Source organism: Eutrigla gurnardus (genome assembly GCF_963514095.1).
Source record: "Eutrigla gurnardus genome assembly, chromosome: 10".
Taxonomy (NCBI): Eukaryota; Metazoa; Chordata; class Actinopteri; order Perciformes; family Triglidae; genus Eutrigla; species Eutrigla gurnardus.
Window position 1 is genome coordinate 23,771,458 of NC_139924.1, and position 19,150 is coordinate 23,790,607.

At 41.2% G+C, this 19,150-nt stretch overlaps 1 protein-coding gene across 3 annotated transcripts in view; it reads left to right on the plus strand.

Annotated features, from left to right (window-relative positions):
• The window catches only part of cntn5 (contactin 5), a 100,217-nt gene extending 87,425 nt beyond the window's left edge, over positions 1-12,792 (plus strand). For all 3 annotated transcript variants that reach the window (XM_084019487.1, XM_084019488.1, XM_084019489.1), the window contains exons 17-24: positions 1,264-1,413; positions 2,582-2,652; positions 9,698-9,932; positions 10,028-10,137; positions 10,274-10,460; positions 10,609-10,721; positions 11,208-11,376; positions 11,848-12,792. In XM_084019487.1, the coding sequence (XP_083875613.1) occupies positions 1,264-1,413; positions 2,582-2,652; positions 9,698-9,932; positions 10,028-10,137; positions 10,274-10,460; positions 10,609-10,721; positions 11,208-11,376; positions 11,848-11,951 (1,139 nt within the window). In that variant the 3' untranslated portion in view covers positions 11,952-12,792. The remainder of the gene's footprint in view (positions 1-1,263; positions 1,414-2,581; positions 2,653-9,697; positions 9,933-10,027; positions 10,138-10,273; positions 10,461-10,608; positions 10,722-11,207; positions 11,377-11,847) is intronic.
• The last annotated feature ends 6,358 nt before the right edge of the window (positions 12,793-19,150 follow it).

Below are 19,150 nucleotides of genomic sequence, written 5' to 3' on the forward strand. Positions count from 1 at the left end.
ACATTCATAAATCTTGATTTTTTCAGTCTCAGGATGTGATTTGTAATTGCATCGCTCTCAAAGCCCTCTGTAGATACTGTGGAAACTGATTGAAATCAGCTTCCGTCGATGTAATGAGTTATACTTCCTAATGTGCTCTAAAGCTGCGAGCAAAGCAGTTGTTCAGACATCAAAACATCATCGTACCAGGTTGCAAGTAAATTGTGTATCTTCACCACCTGGTGTAACAATATGCCAAGTCACAGTGAATGTGTGTGAAAGGTGTAATACAGTGTAGTCCTGAAGACGAAGACAATGGCGTACTTCTTTTTTCTTTTCTGTTTTTCTGGCTGGGACGCCAGCATTTGAAAGGCAACAATGGCTACAAGGTTAACGTGTCAACCCACAGCGTTTACACACAAGTACATTGTAGGAATTATCCCCCAGTTGAGTCAGCGTTGAAGTCATCATATAAAATCCATCGCAGCCCACCGATGTCAGCAGATACTTGTGATTCTGGTAGCCATCCTACCTTATTGCTTGTGTCAGTCTGGCCTTGTGCAGTGAAACAGCTGTTTAGCTGGTTGATGGAGGTGAGGCGACTGCCTTGGCAAGTACAGAACTTTCGATTGTTCAGCCATTAAAAGTGAAAGTCCCCGATTACGATTGTTTGTGTGTTAAACATCATGTACCTGCTGTGGACTTTGGTCTATAGGGAGGGGAGGATATACCATTAAAATGCTCACAATAAGTTTATTGTAGCATATTTTCATTATTGGAAAAATAATAAGTGACTTCAAAAAGCCGTCTAGCTTGCTGTCAGGTTAGCCTGATTAAAAAAAATAAATAAACAAACAGACTCAGGCAAGGTTGCCATATTTAAATGTATCTATCGTTTATTTATGCAGGGAGACCTCATTGAAGATTGTTATTTGTTTTTCACTAAAACGTATGCTCACTAAAATAGATGTGTTGCATCTGCGATGCATAAAATAAAAGTGTGCTTCAAAACAAACTGTTAATTTATTCCAATATGTTTTAGTGCCATTTTTTCAACATTTTACGCATATTTTGATGATTATCAGGTTCATGTTGTGAATCATTTTGGCCGGGGTAATCGTGACACAAAATGTTCATATCATCTTTTGCCCGGTCTATAACTCTTCACTCAATATGGTTCTGAACACTCAAACACCCTTAGAGCTGTACATAAAGCATAAGCGGTTCCTGCATGCGATTCTTGTTCTGAACAAATGAATACATAAGCAACCCTCCTGTCTGCAGACCCAGACCCCGTGACGGGGGACATGGAGTCGGCCATGGCTGTGGAGCTCAACCCCTGGGTGGAATATGAGTTCAGGGTGGTGGCCAGCAATGCCATCGGGACCGGGGATCCCAGTGCACCTTCAAGAGGAGTTAGGACTAAAGAAGCAGGTTAGTTATCTAAGACTCCACCCAGAATACACATAATACACATACACACAATACATATAACATGCCATTTAGGATGCAGGATCATGATATATTCACATTGTTAATATACTCAATTTTATTTGGGCAAAAGGGTTGAAAATAAGCTGCTTACATGAATCTCAAAAGGAGAAGTGTTTCTGCCAAAGCAGCCTGTCCTTTATTGCCCGAGGCAAAGACACTACACGCAATACACTATTTATGGTGAGCAGAAATTGACTGAGACAGTTTGGATTGGCCGTGCCGCTTCACTAACTGCTCTTTCTCATCTATGAAATGTAACAATTAAAAAGGTCAGTGGTCATTTGGAAGTGGCTTATTTAATCTGTCCTATCTCTTCAGCGTAATTAACAGACTAATTGCTGTATCTGCACACAGTTGTGGTAATTAATTCATAAAGTCACAATCCGTGATCCAACGAAAGACTACACAATTCAAAACACAGCACTGAAACCTACCGTCACTCTCACCGTTATTGACATGTATTATAATTAGGGGTGGGTAAATATCGATATGGCAATATATCGCGATACTTTGCCGCCCAATACAATATAGATGTTTCAACTCCAAAGATCGATTAAAAAAACAAAGATGCAGTACTTCATCCTTTTTTAATTTTATTTTCAATGTTTATTCCAGTGCATTTCATGGGAATTAATAAAATGGAGTTTTGAATGAAATACTTTTGACTCAATTTGTCCTCTGATCAATATCATCTGATGTACTTATACAGGTTTATTATTATTATTTATTTCATCTTTATTTATATCGCAATATCATAGTACGTATCGTATCGCATCGTTAGCAAAAAATCGTGATATGTATAGTATCATGAGGTTCTTGCCAATACTCACCCCTAAATATAATGCAGGTAAACACAGAACAATAACTTATATTCTGTTTACTTCAGCAATGTTTTTAAAAACATAATGTATTATTTTATTTGTTGGCTCACTGCCTTTTTTATTATGATGACAATCTTACCAATTCATAAAACCTAAGTTAAGCTCAAGTGTACGTGGTGATGGAATAGAATCTCTGTTTTATCATTTTTCTTTCTTTCCAAAACATGTTGAAGTGAGTTTGCGGTGTGGGGTCACTGATGCATTGTTAACCTTTCTGCTTCACACAGTCCCGTCAGTGGCACCAGCCAACGTCAGCGGAGGGAACGGCCGCAGGCACGAACTGGTCATCTCGTGGGAGGTAGGGTCCTCGGCCAAACTGCCTCCGCAGCACAAACGGGACCACACGTGTGCAAAAATGCAAATGTCACAGCGGGCCTGGTGTTTCGGTTAAGCAAACTCACATATTTGTTGAACAAACAGAAGTTGATGGAAGAATTTATTTAGTCTACACTAACTTAAAAATAATCTTTGCAGTTTTCTGCATTAAGCAATGTCAACAACATGACATTCAAACTCTGTAATGTTTTTAAAACCCCTCGGAGAATAATGATGTACGTATATCTATATTGCTATATGAGATAAGGCTTTGAGGTTCTTGAAATTCAATGTGCTTACTCTACTGAGCATTCTCTGTTTTCTAAAGAAACTGAGGCAGACACTGCTACAGGTCATGCATTAATTATACTGGAATAATAAGTATTAGGACACATTCGCTAAGGTTTCCTGTATAATTGAAAATTGAAAATTCTGAATGCGAAACTTTACCATCTAAACTCTAATTAAAATGCAAAAATCAATATATTTCCAGTCAATAGATTAGATCAACATTTCAAGCGCTTAAAGATGCTTGCTTATCATAACCATGTCTTGAATGTTAATGTGCTTATGGAAACACGATCTAAAGATGTTCCTACTTCCCAGAGGAGAAGCTCGCGGATCACTTCAACTAAAACACCGGCAAAGAGACGGTTGAGAAATAGAACTGTGTTCAACTTAAAGTCAGAAAATATCCTTTAGGGTATTTTACCAACTGGTAAATACGAGACAACTTTTGAATTTGTATATTTATAACTTGCATAAACTCTTGCAAAGTCACACTACACATCCGTTCACGTCTGGACGAGTCAGAAGTGTTTTAAATAGTGAGGTTTTGACGGAGATGCATGTGTTTGGATAGCAGCGAGCTTACATACATGGAGTTGTGTGAGAGGTAGTAGACAGATGTTTTTATAAAGTATTGCTACTGTTAAAGGTACTAACATTTGTTGTCATATTGTTGAAATTCACTGTAGAAGGATATGGGGATAGAGTTTTCTTCCAGAATGAATGGTGACGTGAGGTTTGTAATTAACATACAATTGTCATTTTATGAGTGAAGTATTCCTTTAACATTGGGCTTAACAGTGTTGTTCACAGTCCCTGTTACCTGAAACCTTTATAGCCGGTTTACAGTAATCTGCTGTGTCACATTGAGGATAATATGCATGCTGAAGTTGAGATAATATATTTAGAAAATAGGAAACAAAATACATATTTTGCATTATGTGATTTAATGAGTTTCTGTTTTTATAAAAAATTAACCTGTTGATCCTGTAAGCGAGCGTTGTTCAACCTTCCCCGCGGTCGGACTCTGAAACAAAGCATTGCCTGCGGTATTGAAAACCCAGGGCATTAAAGCACAGAAATTATTACTTTTAGGTTTTTACATCATTAAATATGGAAAGAAACCTTTAGGGTGTGAATATTAATCATTTAACAAAAACAATTGATTAAAAATGTGTATGTACAGGGAATTAATCGTCACCGACCCGCTGCTAAGGAAATGTCTGAACCGGCAGGTTGAGAATCAGTGTTATAATCCAAGAGTGAAAACCTCGGAAACAAGGTTTCCTTTAAACCATCTGTGCTGAAACAGCTCTGCCAATGTCCCCTCAGGAATTTCACTGTCACTAAGTAATAAATCCTGCATATGAGTGTGACTTAATCATCACATAGAGGTTGCTACTGCATGTGCCATTCATTCACAACGTTCGCTTTTGTTGCCTGGGAAAAGTTGTCAGGCATTATTAAGGGGGATAAAGCATGCTTGATGGATGACGCAAGTCCTTGTGGTTCATAAGCTTGAAGGAAAATGGTTTACTGATTTCAAGATATACCGATGATTGCATTAGTTTACAGTCAGTTGCATTCACTTGAGATATGACGTGGTGAGTAGCTGCCATTTCCTCCAGTGTGTGCTGGGGACCTGCGTTTGTTTTCAGCCCGGCTACCAGAACCATCAAAGTGGGATCTAATTAAAACATGGAGGAAGGTTTCAGACGCTCAAGAGAATTGGGAATGACGGCAGAAGTCTGGAGATGTTCTTAATGGTAGGGAGACAGATATATTGGCGGATTGGCTGGACTATTTATAGAACATAGGATATTGGCTCAGACAACTTCCTCTCCGTTGATAAAATGGTTCACATTTCCTTTTGTAAACACGCAGTGTGGCATAGGTCAAATATTTGGTGTACAGGAAGTGCTTTGACTGGAGTGTTTATTTTTGATTTAATGACAGATTCTTTCATAAAGTTTCCAAATAGACATTGTTCATATTTGTGAATCTTCTTCTTTTTTTAAATCTATTTCTCATCTCTAAAATACTTGCTTCTCACCAGCATAAAAACACAAAAAACGTTAAGTAGACAGTGAAAAACAGACACAATGTATATAAATATGTGAATCTCTGTGTAAGGAAAACTAGAGGAAGTTTTCCGTGTACTGGAAACTTTTTTGGATGAAGTGTAACTTTATCTATATGGTCACATACACAGCACAGCATAGTGAAATGTATCTCTGCATGCGACCCATGCGACGCATCAGGAGCAGTGGGCTGCTGGGAAGCCCCGGGGAGCATCTTGGGGTTCAGGGTCTCACTCAAGGACACTTAGACATGCAGACAGGAGGAGCCATGGACCGAATCCAATTTATTCTCATGGTACAATTTGCAAAAAGAAATGTAGTTTGTATTCCCCCTTGCTACACATAAGAAAAATACCCGGCAAAAAACAAACCTATTATGAAGGGAGGGGGATGAATTTAGGACTGCCTGAGGGAAGAAGAAGTCTGGTGGTACGGCAGCTGATACTTCTGTATCTCTTTGCCAGATGGCAGCAACGTGAACAGCCTGTGTCTGGGTGGGTTTTGTCTTTTGATATCCTTTGGGCTCTCCGTAGGCACCTCTTGTCACCAATTTCACCAATGCCAGCTAGATGGTACCAGTGATGTTCTGAGCGGTTTCAATCACCCGCTGTAGAGCCTCCTGTCCTGGGCCGGGCACATCCCACGCCAGTTAGTAATGTTTCCAGGCAGGATGCTTTCTATTGCTCATCTGTAAAAGTTGACAAGAATCTAGCACAGGCAATTTCGCCTTCTAAAGTTTCCTTAGGGAATAGTGCCGTTTATGAGCTATTGTCGTAAAAACTAAGGCTCTTGTGAAAAGTGAGGGGGTTCAGTGATTTCCCTTCATAAGGCCAAAGTGACTTTTTTTTTTTAATGCACTTTTCTTCATAAAAACAATCTCAAGGTGCTAAAGCAAAAATGAAAACAGAATTTGCGAGGGGAGACATGGTAGACCCATCTGCTGCAGGATTCGACATGATTTTCTTTGCCGTGCTTTCACACATTCAAAGGTTTGGGCATGTTGAACCGTAAGAAAGGCGTCAGCTATTCCGACAAGGGACTAACCAGACAGGAGAGTGCTTTTGTCCACTGGAGCAGGAGGCTTTTCCACAAGATCAGAGGTTGAAGTGATTTTTGTAAAGAGAAAACACCTTTATGAGATAAAGATTGAAGTGTATTTTGTCCCAACGGAAATAAAGACGGGGCAGCAGCAAAGAATGCACTGGTGGCTATTTAAATGAACAACATGTTGATTATTTAAGACAGACCTCATGACTGACATATTTATAGATGATCTGTTTTCTATATTCGTCTTTGGCTTCCCTGATTGTAAGATTTAAAGAGCTTGGGTTGTGTAGAGAGTTGTTAGTTTTGCAGATTGTGATTACAATAGACAGCAATCACAGCCTATTGCATTTTAACCACTGGGAACCACTTTGTTCAGCTGGAAATGTGTTGATTTAACCACACAGAGTCTCCGAGTTTGAGGACACAGCTTGGTCAAGATTGCAGAACTTGCTGACAAAGCTCGGGGAAGGCCAGCTGGGCCATGTATTACACAGAGCTGCATCAGCCGGGCCAGTGATTAAGATGTTGTGAATTTTAAATTTTGGTCCCACCAGAGAGGCACACTGATGATTAACCTTGAATCTCGGAGTCGTTTCCAATAAATCCAAGGATGTTTGTGAATGTCTGCTTGTAACATAAATCTTGACAATGGCTGTGCAAAGTGCAATAACTCTACACACCAAGTAAAGAGGATATTAGTGTGAACTGTTTCCAAGTGGACAGCTTGGCTCTGGGCCAGGTTCAGGGCACAGCATGTGCAGAATTACTATGAGCAACGCTGAAAATTTGCAATTGAGATCAGTTGAAGGATATATTAACAGGGGAACGGTGAACAGATGTGGAAGCAACTGACAGTTATTCTTGTAGTTATTAAGTATGGGAGCCCAACTGCCACTGGGAAGATAACCTTCACATGAGGAGAAGTGCCCCTCAGTGGCACATTATGGGGGATAATGTCCATTCCAGATGGAATGGTGTTTGGAGGTAGAACATTTCCTGTTTATAAATGAGAGTTATGCTATATAAAGAGTGTCATTAGAGCCAGTACAACATAATGATGACATCCTTACAAATAAATGCAGGACCCCATGTTGGTAGAACAATCAAGGGATACTTGAAGTTGCACAAAGCATTGATTGGTGCTTGGTTGCATGTACAAAATTAATAAAGAGTCCATTCAAGCCATGCATGAATCAGAATATAATTACAAAAAGTGGTTCTTAGTGAAACGGTTTCTTTCATAATGATTCTCTTGATGAGACTTAAGAAATGTTCTAGCTGTAGCTTTTAAGTAAGAAACCTCCGTGATTGCAACACTTTGTTTCCTCTATAAGTGCCTCATAATCTCACTCCTGAAGTACAGTGTACAATAGAGCAAAATTAAGATACTTTTTAAAAGATTTTTTTGTTTTTTTCCCTGCTCATTTTGAGGCAGAATCATTTGTCACCCATCAATAAGTGTCAGTTTTCAAGAGTATCACAGCACAATGCGGAGACACTCCACTTAGATATAGGGTGCAGTCGAATAGTCTTTTTTGCTTAGGAAGGTTCCTAACTGAAGAAGTGACCCGGAAGTAAACAAGTGGCCGCCATGATAAGAGCCGTTCGGATTCTCTAAATGCAAAGGAAAGGAGCTCCAATGCTTCCTTTCAGAGCTCCTTTAGCATAGGATGCAACGGACCTTCCTATACGAAAGGAAAGGAGATCACGCCGACCCACAATTCTTAGCGAGAGCAACATTTAAAGTGCCGCACACCTCGGCCGTTCATGAAAACAAACAATATGCCTATTTGCATATTTAACAATTACTTTCAAGCAGACATATAGTAATTGGAATAGTGATGATAAATGTGTGTGGACAGTGATAATTGAATGGTATTTTTTTTTTTTTTTTTTTTCAATCATGTTACAAACTTGACAAAAACGAAACTAAAACCACGAATGAAACGTAAATAAAGCAAACGGTCAAACAGGAAGGAGGAGCTGCTGGACCTGAAGCCGGTCAGTGAACCAGCTGAGAAGCTGTGGAGAAGTGGACGACGCGTTTTTTGTAGTCCATTATTGTAGTTTATCCAGCGCAGACGCACGTCAATCGCTGGTGCCGATCATCAGCTGTCAATCATCAGCGGCCGCGTTTTAATGACGTAGCTTAGTGAAAGTCCGGTCGGATTCTCTGAGCACCGCGGTCGACTATTCCTAAGTCCTTTTGAGTTCTCCTATCGCCTTTCCTTAACCCCGTGATGTTTTCCCCAGAGGTCAAGGAATAGGAGTTAGGAATAGGAGTTAGGACCTTATTTTTTGACTATTCGACTGCACCCACAGTGTCCTTCTTTTGGCGCTCGCCATTTTAAGTCATTTTAACTCTGTCCTGTTTCTTCTCCTTTCTTCTAAATGCGCTTGGAAATAAATCAGGACATTGTCAGTGATCAATGGCGATGGATATTAAAGGAGACAGAGCGGGAATGTTAGCCCTTTTTGGCAGTCGAGGCATGTGAGCACATGGCAGTTCAGCCTCTCCAATCATCTGTGGAGAGTTGTCAGAGCCTGGACGGCCATGGTGGGCAGGGTTATTAAGCAGGATGAATGACTAAACAGTCTCTGCAGCTTCATTCAGCCGTCTCATTAGAGTCGACGGTGGGAGACTGCTTTTTTTCTCGAGGAGCCATTGGGAGGACCATTAGTGATGCCCCCACAGTCACCGTCACTGAGCCTAGCAGGCCCCGCTGTTTCATCCACAAGACTTACCTCAGTTATATCAGCCCTCTCTCAGTGTCCACACTCATCGGTGAATATCTCAATTCCCAAGTGTTCCTCGACGTAACTAGCTCATTTGTCCATGTTGTTTTTAAGGACCTATATTCATTGGCATGTCTTTAAAAGCATTGCCAGCTCTGATAATAACTTTGATGGAAGCTAATTCATTTCCACTAATCATCCCTGTAATTAGGCAGCCAGGGTGATTGAATGAAATGCAAACTACATCTCCATCCACCACCAGTCCCTCTGTAGACTAGATGGCTAATTTGGTGATGCCTTCAGGGGACAATGTTACTTTGAAGCCTGTGCAAATCAACACATTGCAGCATGCAGAGTTTTTGTTTCCAAAAACAGGTGTACAGGTGTTTGTCATTTATTAAATTTAGCCAAAGATTTAAACCCTGCAGCTTGTATTTTAATTAGATTGGAGCTCACTTAATGAATTGGCATTTGATTTGATTAAGCATGGAGCAGCTGTGGAAGACAGCCCCCCCCCCCCCCCCCCCCCCCCGTTTCACCACTTCAGGAAAAGCACAGATAAGCACTGAAGCCAGAGCACCAAAACCTGCGTCCCAAAAACGCTCTTGTCAGACATGGAAAGATAAATAGCTACATAATGGGGACACCTGAGCCAAATATGATTTGTGTCCATTACTCAGGACTGACTGCATCTTTATTAACACTGGCAGACAGCAACAGTCAGTGGGAAGGAAATTGAAAGCTGGTCCTCGCTTGCAAGGAAGGGGCTATTTAAATGAGAAAATGTGTTAATAATGCACCTTCAGTCAGGGTGCTAAACATATATGAGACAGCTTTGCACTTAATCTGTTGGTTCTTTCCCTCCTATATGTGCAGCCTGTGTCTGAGGAGTTCCAAAACGGCGAGGGCTTTGGGTATATCGTTGCATTTCGTGCCAACGGAACCAGAGGCTGGAAGGAGAAGATGGTGACTTCAGCAGACTCGACGACGTACAAGTACAGAGACGAGACCTTCCCCCCCCTTACCCCATTTGAAGTGAAGGTCGGAGTGTACAACAACAGGGGAGATGGGCCGTTCAGCAAAGTTGTCATCATCCACTCTGCTGAGGGGGGTGAGTTCATGTTTGTGGCTGTATTGATTTTAAAAGTAGAGCGGAAACGCATTTTCACCATTTTCTGATCGTCACCGTTTTAACGTGTTCCACAGAGCCGAGGGAAGCACCGTCCGATGTGAAAGCTTACAGCATTTCCTCGTCGGAAATTAGGGTCACCTGGAAACCGCCCAATCCTGGCCCCGGAAGACCGAGGGGATATGAGGTGCTTGTAAATCCTGTGCCTTCAGTGGGGTTGTGTGCACACCTGCACATTTGCATGCAGGATGTGACATTTTGCACAAGCATGCGTACCTTTGAGCAGGAAGTGAGGTTTGAAGTCATTAAATTCCTGTTAACAGGTCAGCTACTGGAAAGACATGGAGCAGGAGGAGTCGGGGGAAAAACAAAGAACTGTGAAAAACGAAACATCCGTGGTCTTGACAGGCCTAGAGGGCAACAGTCTGTATCTCATCACTGTAAAAGGCTTCAACAGCATCGGCCAGGGTCCTGCCACTGCTGCTGTCACAGCCAACACCAGGAAAGCCCGTGAGTACAGCGCTGACACTAATCACGTAATCCTATGGAAGAGAGGCTACCTGCTCAGTTGGCTCGAAATCCCCATGTAAAAGGCCAGTAATTGACCCAGTTGATTCTCTGTTTGAAAGTCTGAGTTTGTGTTGCTTTGTGTTCTCAGCTCCTGCTCAGCCTCCAAACAACCTCATGTGGATTCAAGAGGGCAACAACGTGTCTCTAAACTGGGACCCAGTGAAGGCTAAGGACAATGAATCTGATGTCATCGGGTACATGGTAATTAAAGTCGCATTTCTTCAATTGATGTGATAATTGGTAAGATCTGCTAGTGTTTTACCACTAGAGACTCCTGTGTCATTTAAAAATGCCCTTGGTTTATGTTATTGATTCAATATTTGTAACTTTCTTTCTAAGAAAGCACGTCTTGACTGCTAATTTGGTCAAACCAGAAGCTCCACTAATACGATAGTACTCTTGGTTCTCAGCCAGTGAGAGTGTCAAACTGTTACAAATTCATAACCTTTCATCATCACAGTGGGAAACAAACTAGCACAGAAACATTTATGAATCTATCCAACATTGACCCAGAATCCGAAAAGTGAATCAGTTTAAACTGCTGAAAATATTATAAGACTACTCTGAAGTGTAAACCTGAGGTTCAGCATGTGGAACAAAATTAAGCTCAGGGTCCAAAGGAGGAGGTGGGCCTCGAACCCGGAGCTCTGTGCTGGACTCTAAGGGTCTATGTGACATGTCCTGCAGGTGTTACTCAAACAGGAGGGCAGAGGCCACAACCAGGTGACCAGAACCATCAACCCGTCCACCATGCTGTCACTACCAGAGGGAGGCACCTATATCATTGAGGTGCGTGCCCTCAGCGAAGGAGGAGAGGGAGCAGTCAGCTCCCAAGTCCGAGTGGTCACCTCCTCAGGTAAGCTCCATAGTCGCCTTCCCCTCCCAGCCGAGCACATAGTGTAACCTCTGAAGTCCAATCTCTATGCACAAGCTGTTTTCTCTTTGTTGCGACGTTCTGCCCTTAATTGAGTCACCACAGCTGTTGTGCGAGCCAAGTTTTCTTTGGCTAATACTGTTTTAATTACCTCGCCCACACAAACCTTCCTGCTCTCACACAGACAATTAACTTCTAAGCAACAGGACAAACAGAAAGTTTTGCAGTCCTGTGTGTGAGACATTGTCAGCCAGCTTCTCAGGGCATCGTCGTTTAGTTTTCGTCCTTGCCCCTGTTTTTCACTCCTTTTGTGTTTTTTCCTCTCAGCTACAAACTCCTCGAGCACCATTCATCCCAACGATCAATGGACTTATTTAGCGTTATAAAATGAATGCAGTTCCAGGGTTCTTCATTTTCATCAGTATTGACTCTTTCCCTCCTCCCTTCTCTTAGGTGTACGAGCAAAAAGCAACCAGTGCTCAGTGCACTGCCTGCCACTGGGCTTAACATGGACAGCGACCCTCCTGGTTCTGCTGGTGCCTTCGGCTTCCTGGTGAGGCCAACAGTGCCATCCTCATTTCCACGGAGGGAGCCACCAGTCTTCTGCTCCCTTATTCCCTCTGACTGCCTGCTTGCTTTGGCCTTACACATCCTCGAGGGCCCGAAGCCTGCCAAAGGGGTTGAGTCTGCCAGTCATCACGCGGCTCTCCAGAGTTCATTCTTTTAAGTTCCCCGTTTTTCTTCTTTCGAGGCCCTGGATATTTGATTTACACGGTTCTTTCCGACATCACGATAGTGTTGTACTGTATTGTACATTGTGTGGAAAGATTTGTTGAATCATTTACTTTAGCATCATGTGTTCCTCCCAATGACTGGCGTCTAACCACTTCCAGACGGCTTCTCCAGCTCTGGGGCTCTACGGAGCATGAACAATTCCTCGAAAGCTGCTGTGGTAGTAATACAGGGATCAGCCGGCCTGTTTCTTTTCATTACTTATCTGCGTCAATTTACCCCTTGGCTGCCTAACAAGCAATGCAGCAGAAGCTCAGTAGAGATAAGTGCATTGTTTTCTTATTCACACATTGAGGAGGAAAAAAGTTTTTTATGGAACCAAGAATCCTACTATTTCCAAGACTTGCTTTTTGTACATTGTGTTACCTTTAGAGAAAAGAAAAAACACAGTGGTGTGTGTCAGCTATGTCAAACTCTCCGTTTGTTGGTAGTGATTGAGCAATGCTCGGTGATGCAGTTTGTTGACTGTTGGATGTATGGAGATAGGAAACAGGTTCTTAACTGTAGAGCCCGGACACTTCGGTAGAGAAAACTCTGTACGGACTTTTGGTGTCAGTACAAATAAATGTGATGTATATTTTTTAAATGGTTGTTGTTTGTATTTTCTAACTTTGAGAAAAGAAATCTAACAACACACTAGGGCCCTGATTGATTGATATGTTCAATATTGATTCATGATTTTATAATGACCATCGTTTCGTCTGTAAAATCTTTTACACCTTTAATTAGCTCGCTGTTTCCGACCAACATTTTAGGATTCAAAGAAATTAAATTCACAGTGAAAGAAAATAATCAAATCCCCACATTTAAGAAAGTGAAAACAGACAATATTTGGTCTGTTTTTGATTTAATGAATTCATAATATAAAATGCTAATCAACTAATTGACAATCATCCCTATAATGCTTGTAAAATGTATTCCTATAATATAAATTCACCATGTCCAGTCTATATTCCATCTGTAATTGTTTGTTGCTGGTCTGTCAGACAGATGTGCACTTTGAGAAGCCTTCTCCAACAGTTATGTAAAGTACGGGTTAATCAAATTCCACACACGTGACATTAGAGGCCACAAAACTTTCTGTGATAAAAGAACCACTGCAGAGCCAAATGGGGCAGCATCAAGCATATCTCTGCCTCCTCGCAGGCTCCTCTCCTGCCTTGTCTGCAGTAAAAGCTTATCTCACACTGGGCAGAAATCCAAATGAATTTGCCTCAAGTGTAATTAATGTTAGAATGGAGATCTGTAGTCCTAAACCCTGCTTGCTTGAGCAGACCTTTTGCTTGCTCTGCCTCCAGCTCCCCGGACTCTCCATTACAGAGTCAGAGCAACCCGGCTCACCCGCCCAGGTTCATACAAGGGTACCCGGCTCGACCACAAGAGACGGGACCGCACAGCAAGACAGAGGACGAACAGCGCTGCAAGCGGTGTCTATCCTACGGATACTCCTCTCCTTTCAGACCTGTCTGTTTCGGTGACATTTGGAGGGGGGAGACGACATCATTTCCATCTGTAATGCAAAGCGTGAAGCTGTTTAATGTGGATGGAGGGGGTTTTTACGGTGCTTTTAGCCTGTTCAATGACGTTGGCTCAAACATATACCTCCACACAAGTGCTAATGTACCGACCTTTAATTATTCATGCAGCACCTGTCTGTGTCGGCGCGTCTGATTTATGATAATGGATTATGTATCCTGCAAGGGGACCCATTTGGTTCAGAAAGCCAGAAACTATAGTGTCAGCAATTAAAACTTGAACTCCCCCTAGGTTAATGTCAGTCCGTGCATGTGTGTGTGTGTGTGTGTGTGTGTGTGTGCACGAGTGTGGGATATACTGTAGTATCTACAGTATATTATGTTAGATCATTTTAGGGCTAATGTATTCTGCTGGGGAACAACAAAGTGTCAGTTTTACAGTTTAGTTTAACCAACGTACTATTAATCCCTATTATTAGCATGGACGTGCTTTTATTTTTTACCGACTTGAATATGAAGAGGCTCCGATTTACTGTCAGTATCTGTCTTATATTACTTTCATATTTGAATAGCTCACTTTTTTTCTTGCGTCTTAGTTTTTGAAGGGGAAACAGTCGCATCAAGCTTGAGGCTTTAAGAGTCACACTACACTTGAATTTAATAAACCTCTTTTATTGATGGGTTAGCAACACACAGAATATAACAGCCGGATGCTTGCTGTTAGGACCTGCAAGCTGAAGGATCAGACTTGTGTCCTCAAAGTGTCTTCCCATACAACCAAACGGCACCGTGCAGTACGTTTCGAGGGGGAATGTATTTGTCATGGTTTAGACATTTATCACAAATATGTTTCAAATGAGTCTATTTTTTGAGTTTACATTCTATGAGAGAAGATCTAGTTTATCTCCTGTCTTTGCTATTCATTCTCTCTGAAACTAAACCGTATAATCCAAAAGAAACCTCCATATATGATATCCCAGCAACTATAGATAAACCTTCTATCTTAATCCATCCACAAATGCCCTATAGCCTTTTAAAAGTATTCAATTGTCTCCGTATTGTTGTTGAAGGATCCGCTCTGGTGATCGAGAGCTGAGCTGTGACTTTGCTTTTCAGGCGGGTCACAGTTCAGTACCCGTCCTGGAATTGCCAGAAGAGCAGAGCTCAACAGACGCTGCTGTTACAGTAAGAGGTAAACTGTAACATCGTACGTTTAGAGGCTATCAGTGCAACCTGTCATTTCTTTCTGTTTCTGTTTGCACTGTGTTTCTGTCATGCAATTGAGTCCTTAGACAGTAAATAACACTAAAGTGGTAAAATGCAGTGTGAGAAGGTTTCCAGTCAAGGCAGGAGTCGGTGATTTATCAACATTACCACACTGAGCACAAGATGTCTTTTCAACGTATATATATTTTAAACGTAACATAATTAAAAATCTATTAAAAGACATTGAAACAGTGTCCAGTCTAAGATTAAATGTCCACTATACTTTGGCTTTCCATCCCGGAAAAACACCAATTTAAACTAGAGATTTTAGATGTCAAATAGCTCAGTGGGAAGGCTGACGCACCAGTGTTAATTTTTCAGCACGACTCACACATTCAGTTGAATAAAAGACCATAATTGTGGTTTCACCTAATTCAATTTTGTCTGCAATTTTTCCTCACTGAGTTTTAATGAACTCTTCATAATTCACCACCGAATGTATGTCTGCTTAATAGTCGCACTGTATCGTTAAAGCTTGTGTGTGATGTGAAACCTTCTGTGTTAATGACGCATCCCCGATATTTGATCATTTTGGAAGCTGTTTGAGTGAGATCTCAACTGAATTATTGCTGTGCTGTGGTACAAGACGTTCTGTGATTTTTGGTATATAGATGTAAAAACTATAACTGTCTGGTACATCTGATTCAGCGAGCTAATTTGTGTTTGCTGTAGGAGGTTTCTGTGATGTTTGGTTTTGGTCCCCCCCTCGGTAGAAGCAGAGATGGCCGAGAATGAGAATTAGGGAAGTGTGCCATGTTCTGTTGAAGACTGTGAACAGAGGGATTAAAGGAGCGGCTTTGCGGAGAGAGTCAACATCCAGCATTGTATTGCACCAGTCCAGTAATTATTGAAGTTATAATTGAAGTTGTCTTTCGACCTCTAAAACCAGCTGAACTGTCATGAAGCCGCAGAGCACAACGTGTTGTTCTGTTGAGGACATAAAAGAGTCATTCCCCTTTCTTTTTTCTTTTTTTTTTTTAATGTGTGTGATTCTTTACCCTCAACATCCAACAGTCTCACGGCAGTTTGTGAAATAGGCACCACATTGAAATCTACTGATTGGGGTACTGATTGGGTGTGTCGCTCAGCATGACTGCAAACTAATGTATTTTAATTAGAAGTAGCGTTTGCACCAAATTTCGGAACAACATTACCCTACAAAACAAACGTTTTAGGCAACAAAACCAATTAGTTGGGTTTGAACGCATCACATAGATTTAATTTGTGTGTCTGCCTTGCAAAAGGATCCCAACTGACTTTCCATTCGCATTGTTTCCGTGCCGACAAGGTGTCCCGCTACACGATTCCTGTAGATTGCATTATGTTACTATTTATCAAACTGCCATGAGACCGAGTTGCATCATCAACAGCTTATTCATCAGATTGCTATTCTTCCTTCAGACAGATCCTAATGTTTTTGGTGAATCCCCTGACTTCTTCTGCAGTACCACACCCAGAAATGTAGCTCTGCTCAAGAAATATAGAAATCTACTGAGCTTTTTTGAGATTATATTTACTGAGTACATTTAAGCTCCCCACAGGATGAATCTCTTTCATTGTAGATCCTCTATAATGGGACTTTTAGTCTTACCCCTCCCTACAATGTCCATTTTAGATAAGATGTGTTGTGTAATCTAGCTGGCAAAGTAGAGAGTTTTACTGGCCACATTCATGCACCCACAGGGGTAAACCCTCATTGATCCAACAGCCTTTCCTCTCACCACTCAGGACAAACTTCACATTTTAGAAGCATTTTGTTTTAAACAACACTTTTATATGTTACACATCTGTTGTTTTCTTTGATATATTTGAAAGAAAATAAAGACTTTAATTATTTAGTCCTGATAATGTAGTATGCAGTATAATTACATTTGCATGCAAGGATGGTTTTATTAGAGCCAGACATTTTAAACAGTCATTAAACACACGGCATTTAAAACTAAACTAAAGATACACGAGTTGCAGAAGTTTTTTTTTCAAAAACAAATGTTCTTGTCTTTGTGATAGCAGATGGTGTTCTATTATAGGGAAACCTCTTAAGAAACACAGGCTAATTTGATACACTGTGAACTCTCCCTCGTAAGAAATCAAAAGTAAAAGTGCCCTGCTGAGAGACCTCATTAGGGAGACACGTTTAAGAGTAAATCTGAGAAGAACAGAAGACAAATCCCGTTGATTAAACTTTCCACCCCTTGTAGTTAGGCTTTGTGTTTTCTACTCCCAAACATTTGCCATCTCTTCTACTGAAATATAGTAATGGGATTTATTCTACAGCTCTACATCCTCAAAGCTCTATTGAGATAATAGTGCATTGAGACTCATAAAGCTTCCATTTAATGAAGGCTAATAAACACCAAATTACAATATATAAGGGTGTGGCATATCATGCTAAAATAAATAAAAATCCAAGAATTTCTCCTGCAGCTGTCAATCCTTTCAGGAAGTATAACTCACAGATGGTAATTTGTTTATACAGTTCTCAGGGATCAGTCAAATCCCTGCAGATTTGGTGAAGGTGGTGATTCCATTAGGATATCCTAAACTACTTTTTCTCCGGACCCATTGTGTGAGGAAATATAATGGGATAGAGTTGTAAATCTGGGGATAATCTAAGTGCGATGTATATAGGAGGAAGAGGGCTGCATAAGGAGATTTAAAGGTCAACCAAGAAAGCAAGTCCGCTCATTGCAGACCCCCGCCAAGACCTTCTAATCTCCCCAGTTAAGCGTGACTTCCACAGTCAGTAGTGTACCACAGATAACTGAATATCTCCATGAAGGTGACCAACATTTTACTCCATGGTGGCACAAGCTTTAAGGTCAAGGGGTTAACCAAAACCCTGATGGAAGCATAAATGTGCAAGAGAAATGTCTCAGTAGTGCTTCGGCAGATTACCATTTTAACCTTGGAACACATTCAACACCACAGTCCAATAAAAACCAACTCAACGTCTCACATGGAGGTATGTTCCACTTCAGCTTAGATGCTCCTCCCACCAAGAAACCGAAAACAAAGCAGGATTTATAATGTCTGTCATCTTTGAAATGCATTCAACACATTCATTTGACTGCAAGGATACACACCATTGATTGTGGTGGACAACACTGAATGGAAACACAAATGGTTACACAGGGCACATTAAAGTGCTGGTGACCTCGAATGGAATGTCATTAAGATCCATCCACTGGGGAGCTTAAATATCTGTAGTCAGTGTAAAAGTAGTTCAAATATGTCTGGACCAAAGTGTAAGAGTAGACCAACACCGTCCTCCTGAGATGATCTCATGACCTTCTCGAGCTCTGTGCAGAGCCCAAGTTGCAAATTGGTTAATGGATGGATGATGTGTCATTGGTTCAAATGGGTTGTTGCTAGCTGATGTAGGCAAGCATAAATATTGTTTTCCCCAAATAAAAAAAAAAAAATGGAACTTTAATACGAAGAAATAGTAATAATTGTAATTTTTTCAAATGAACAATATGAGCTGGGCTTTGCTCTAAAAGGGCATTTTTCATTTCAGCTTGACTTTAATTGCAGAAGAAGTATGCCCTCAATTTTTAACACAATGTGAAAAGGTTAAACATATGTAAATAAAAAAAGGAAGCGAATCACCAGAATGTCGCATGCATGAGTTTCTGACATTTGTCACCAATAAGGGAATGCAGGGGGCCTGCAGATGGTCACATCTGATTTTGTCTTAGTTTCCTGTTGTCTATAAATTATACTGAATCAGCCCACCTTCAGTTCCTTTTATCCTGGGTATATTCTCTTTTTTAAGATCTTCATAACAAGTGGATCTGAAGGTAATACCCAATGTTTTATTCATGTCTCATCAGTTCCTTTAATGCAGTGACTCCTTCCCGGATTGAACCGTCCTGACCTGCCGCTAAGACCTTGCTGCAGCCTTCACCTTCCATTTTCCATGGAGGAAGGACAGAAAGGTAAATGCTGGCTTTATCCTTAGTCTGGAGCCTGGCTGTGCAAGGGAGCATCCAGTTCATTGCTTGGCCTTTTACAGCTTCATTGCCTACTTTACAGTAAAGCCAGGTGCAGCGAACCTTTCATGGGGCTGACATATTACCTGATTTAAAGATTCCCTGGGTGGCAGGCCACAGTAAAACCTGGATCAGTTGAGGCAATCTGAGGGTTCCTTCAAAGTGAAACTAAGTAATAAAACGGTAAAGAGGCCACACTTTCCTCGTCTCAGTGCTGCTTTTTGCTGTTTT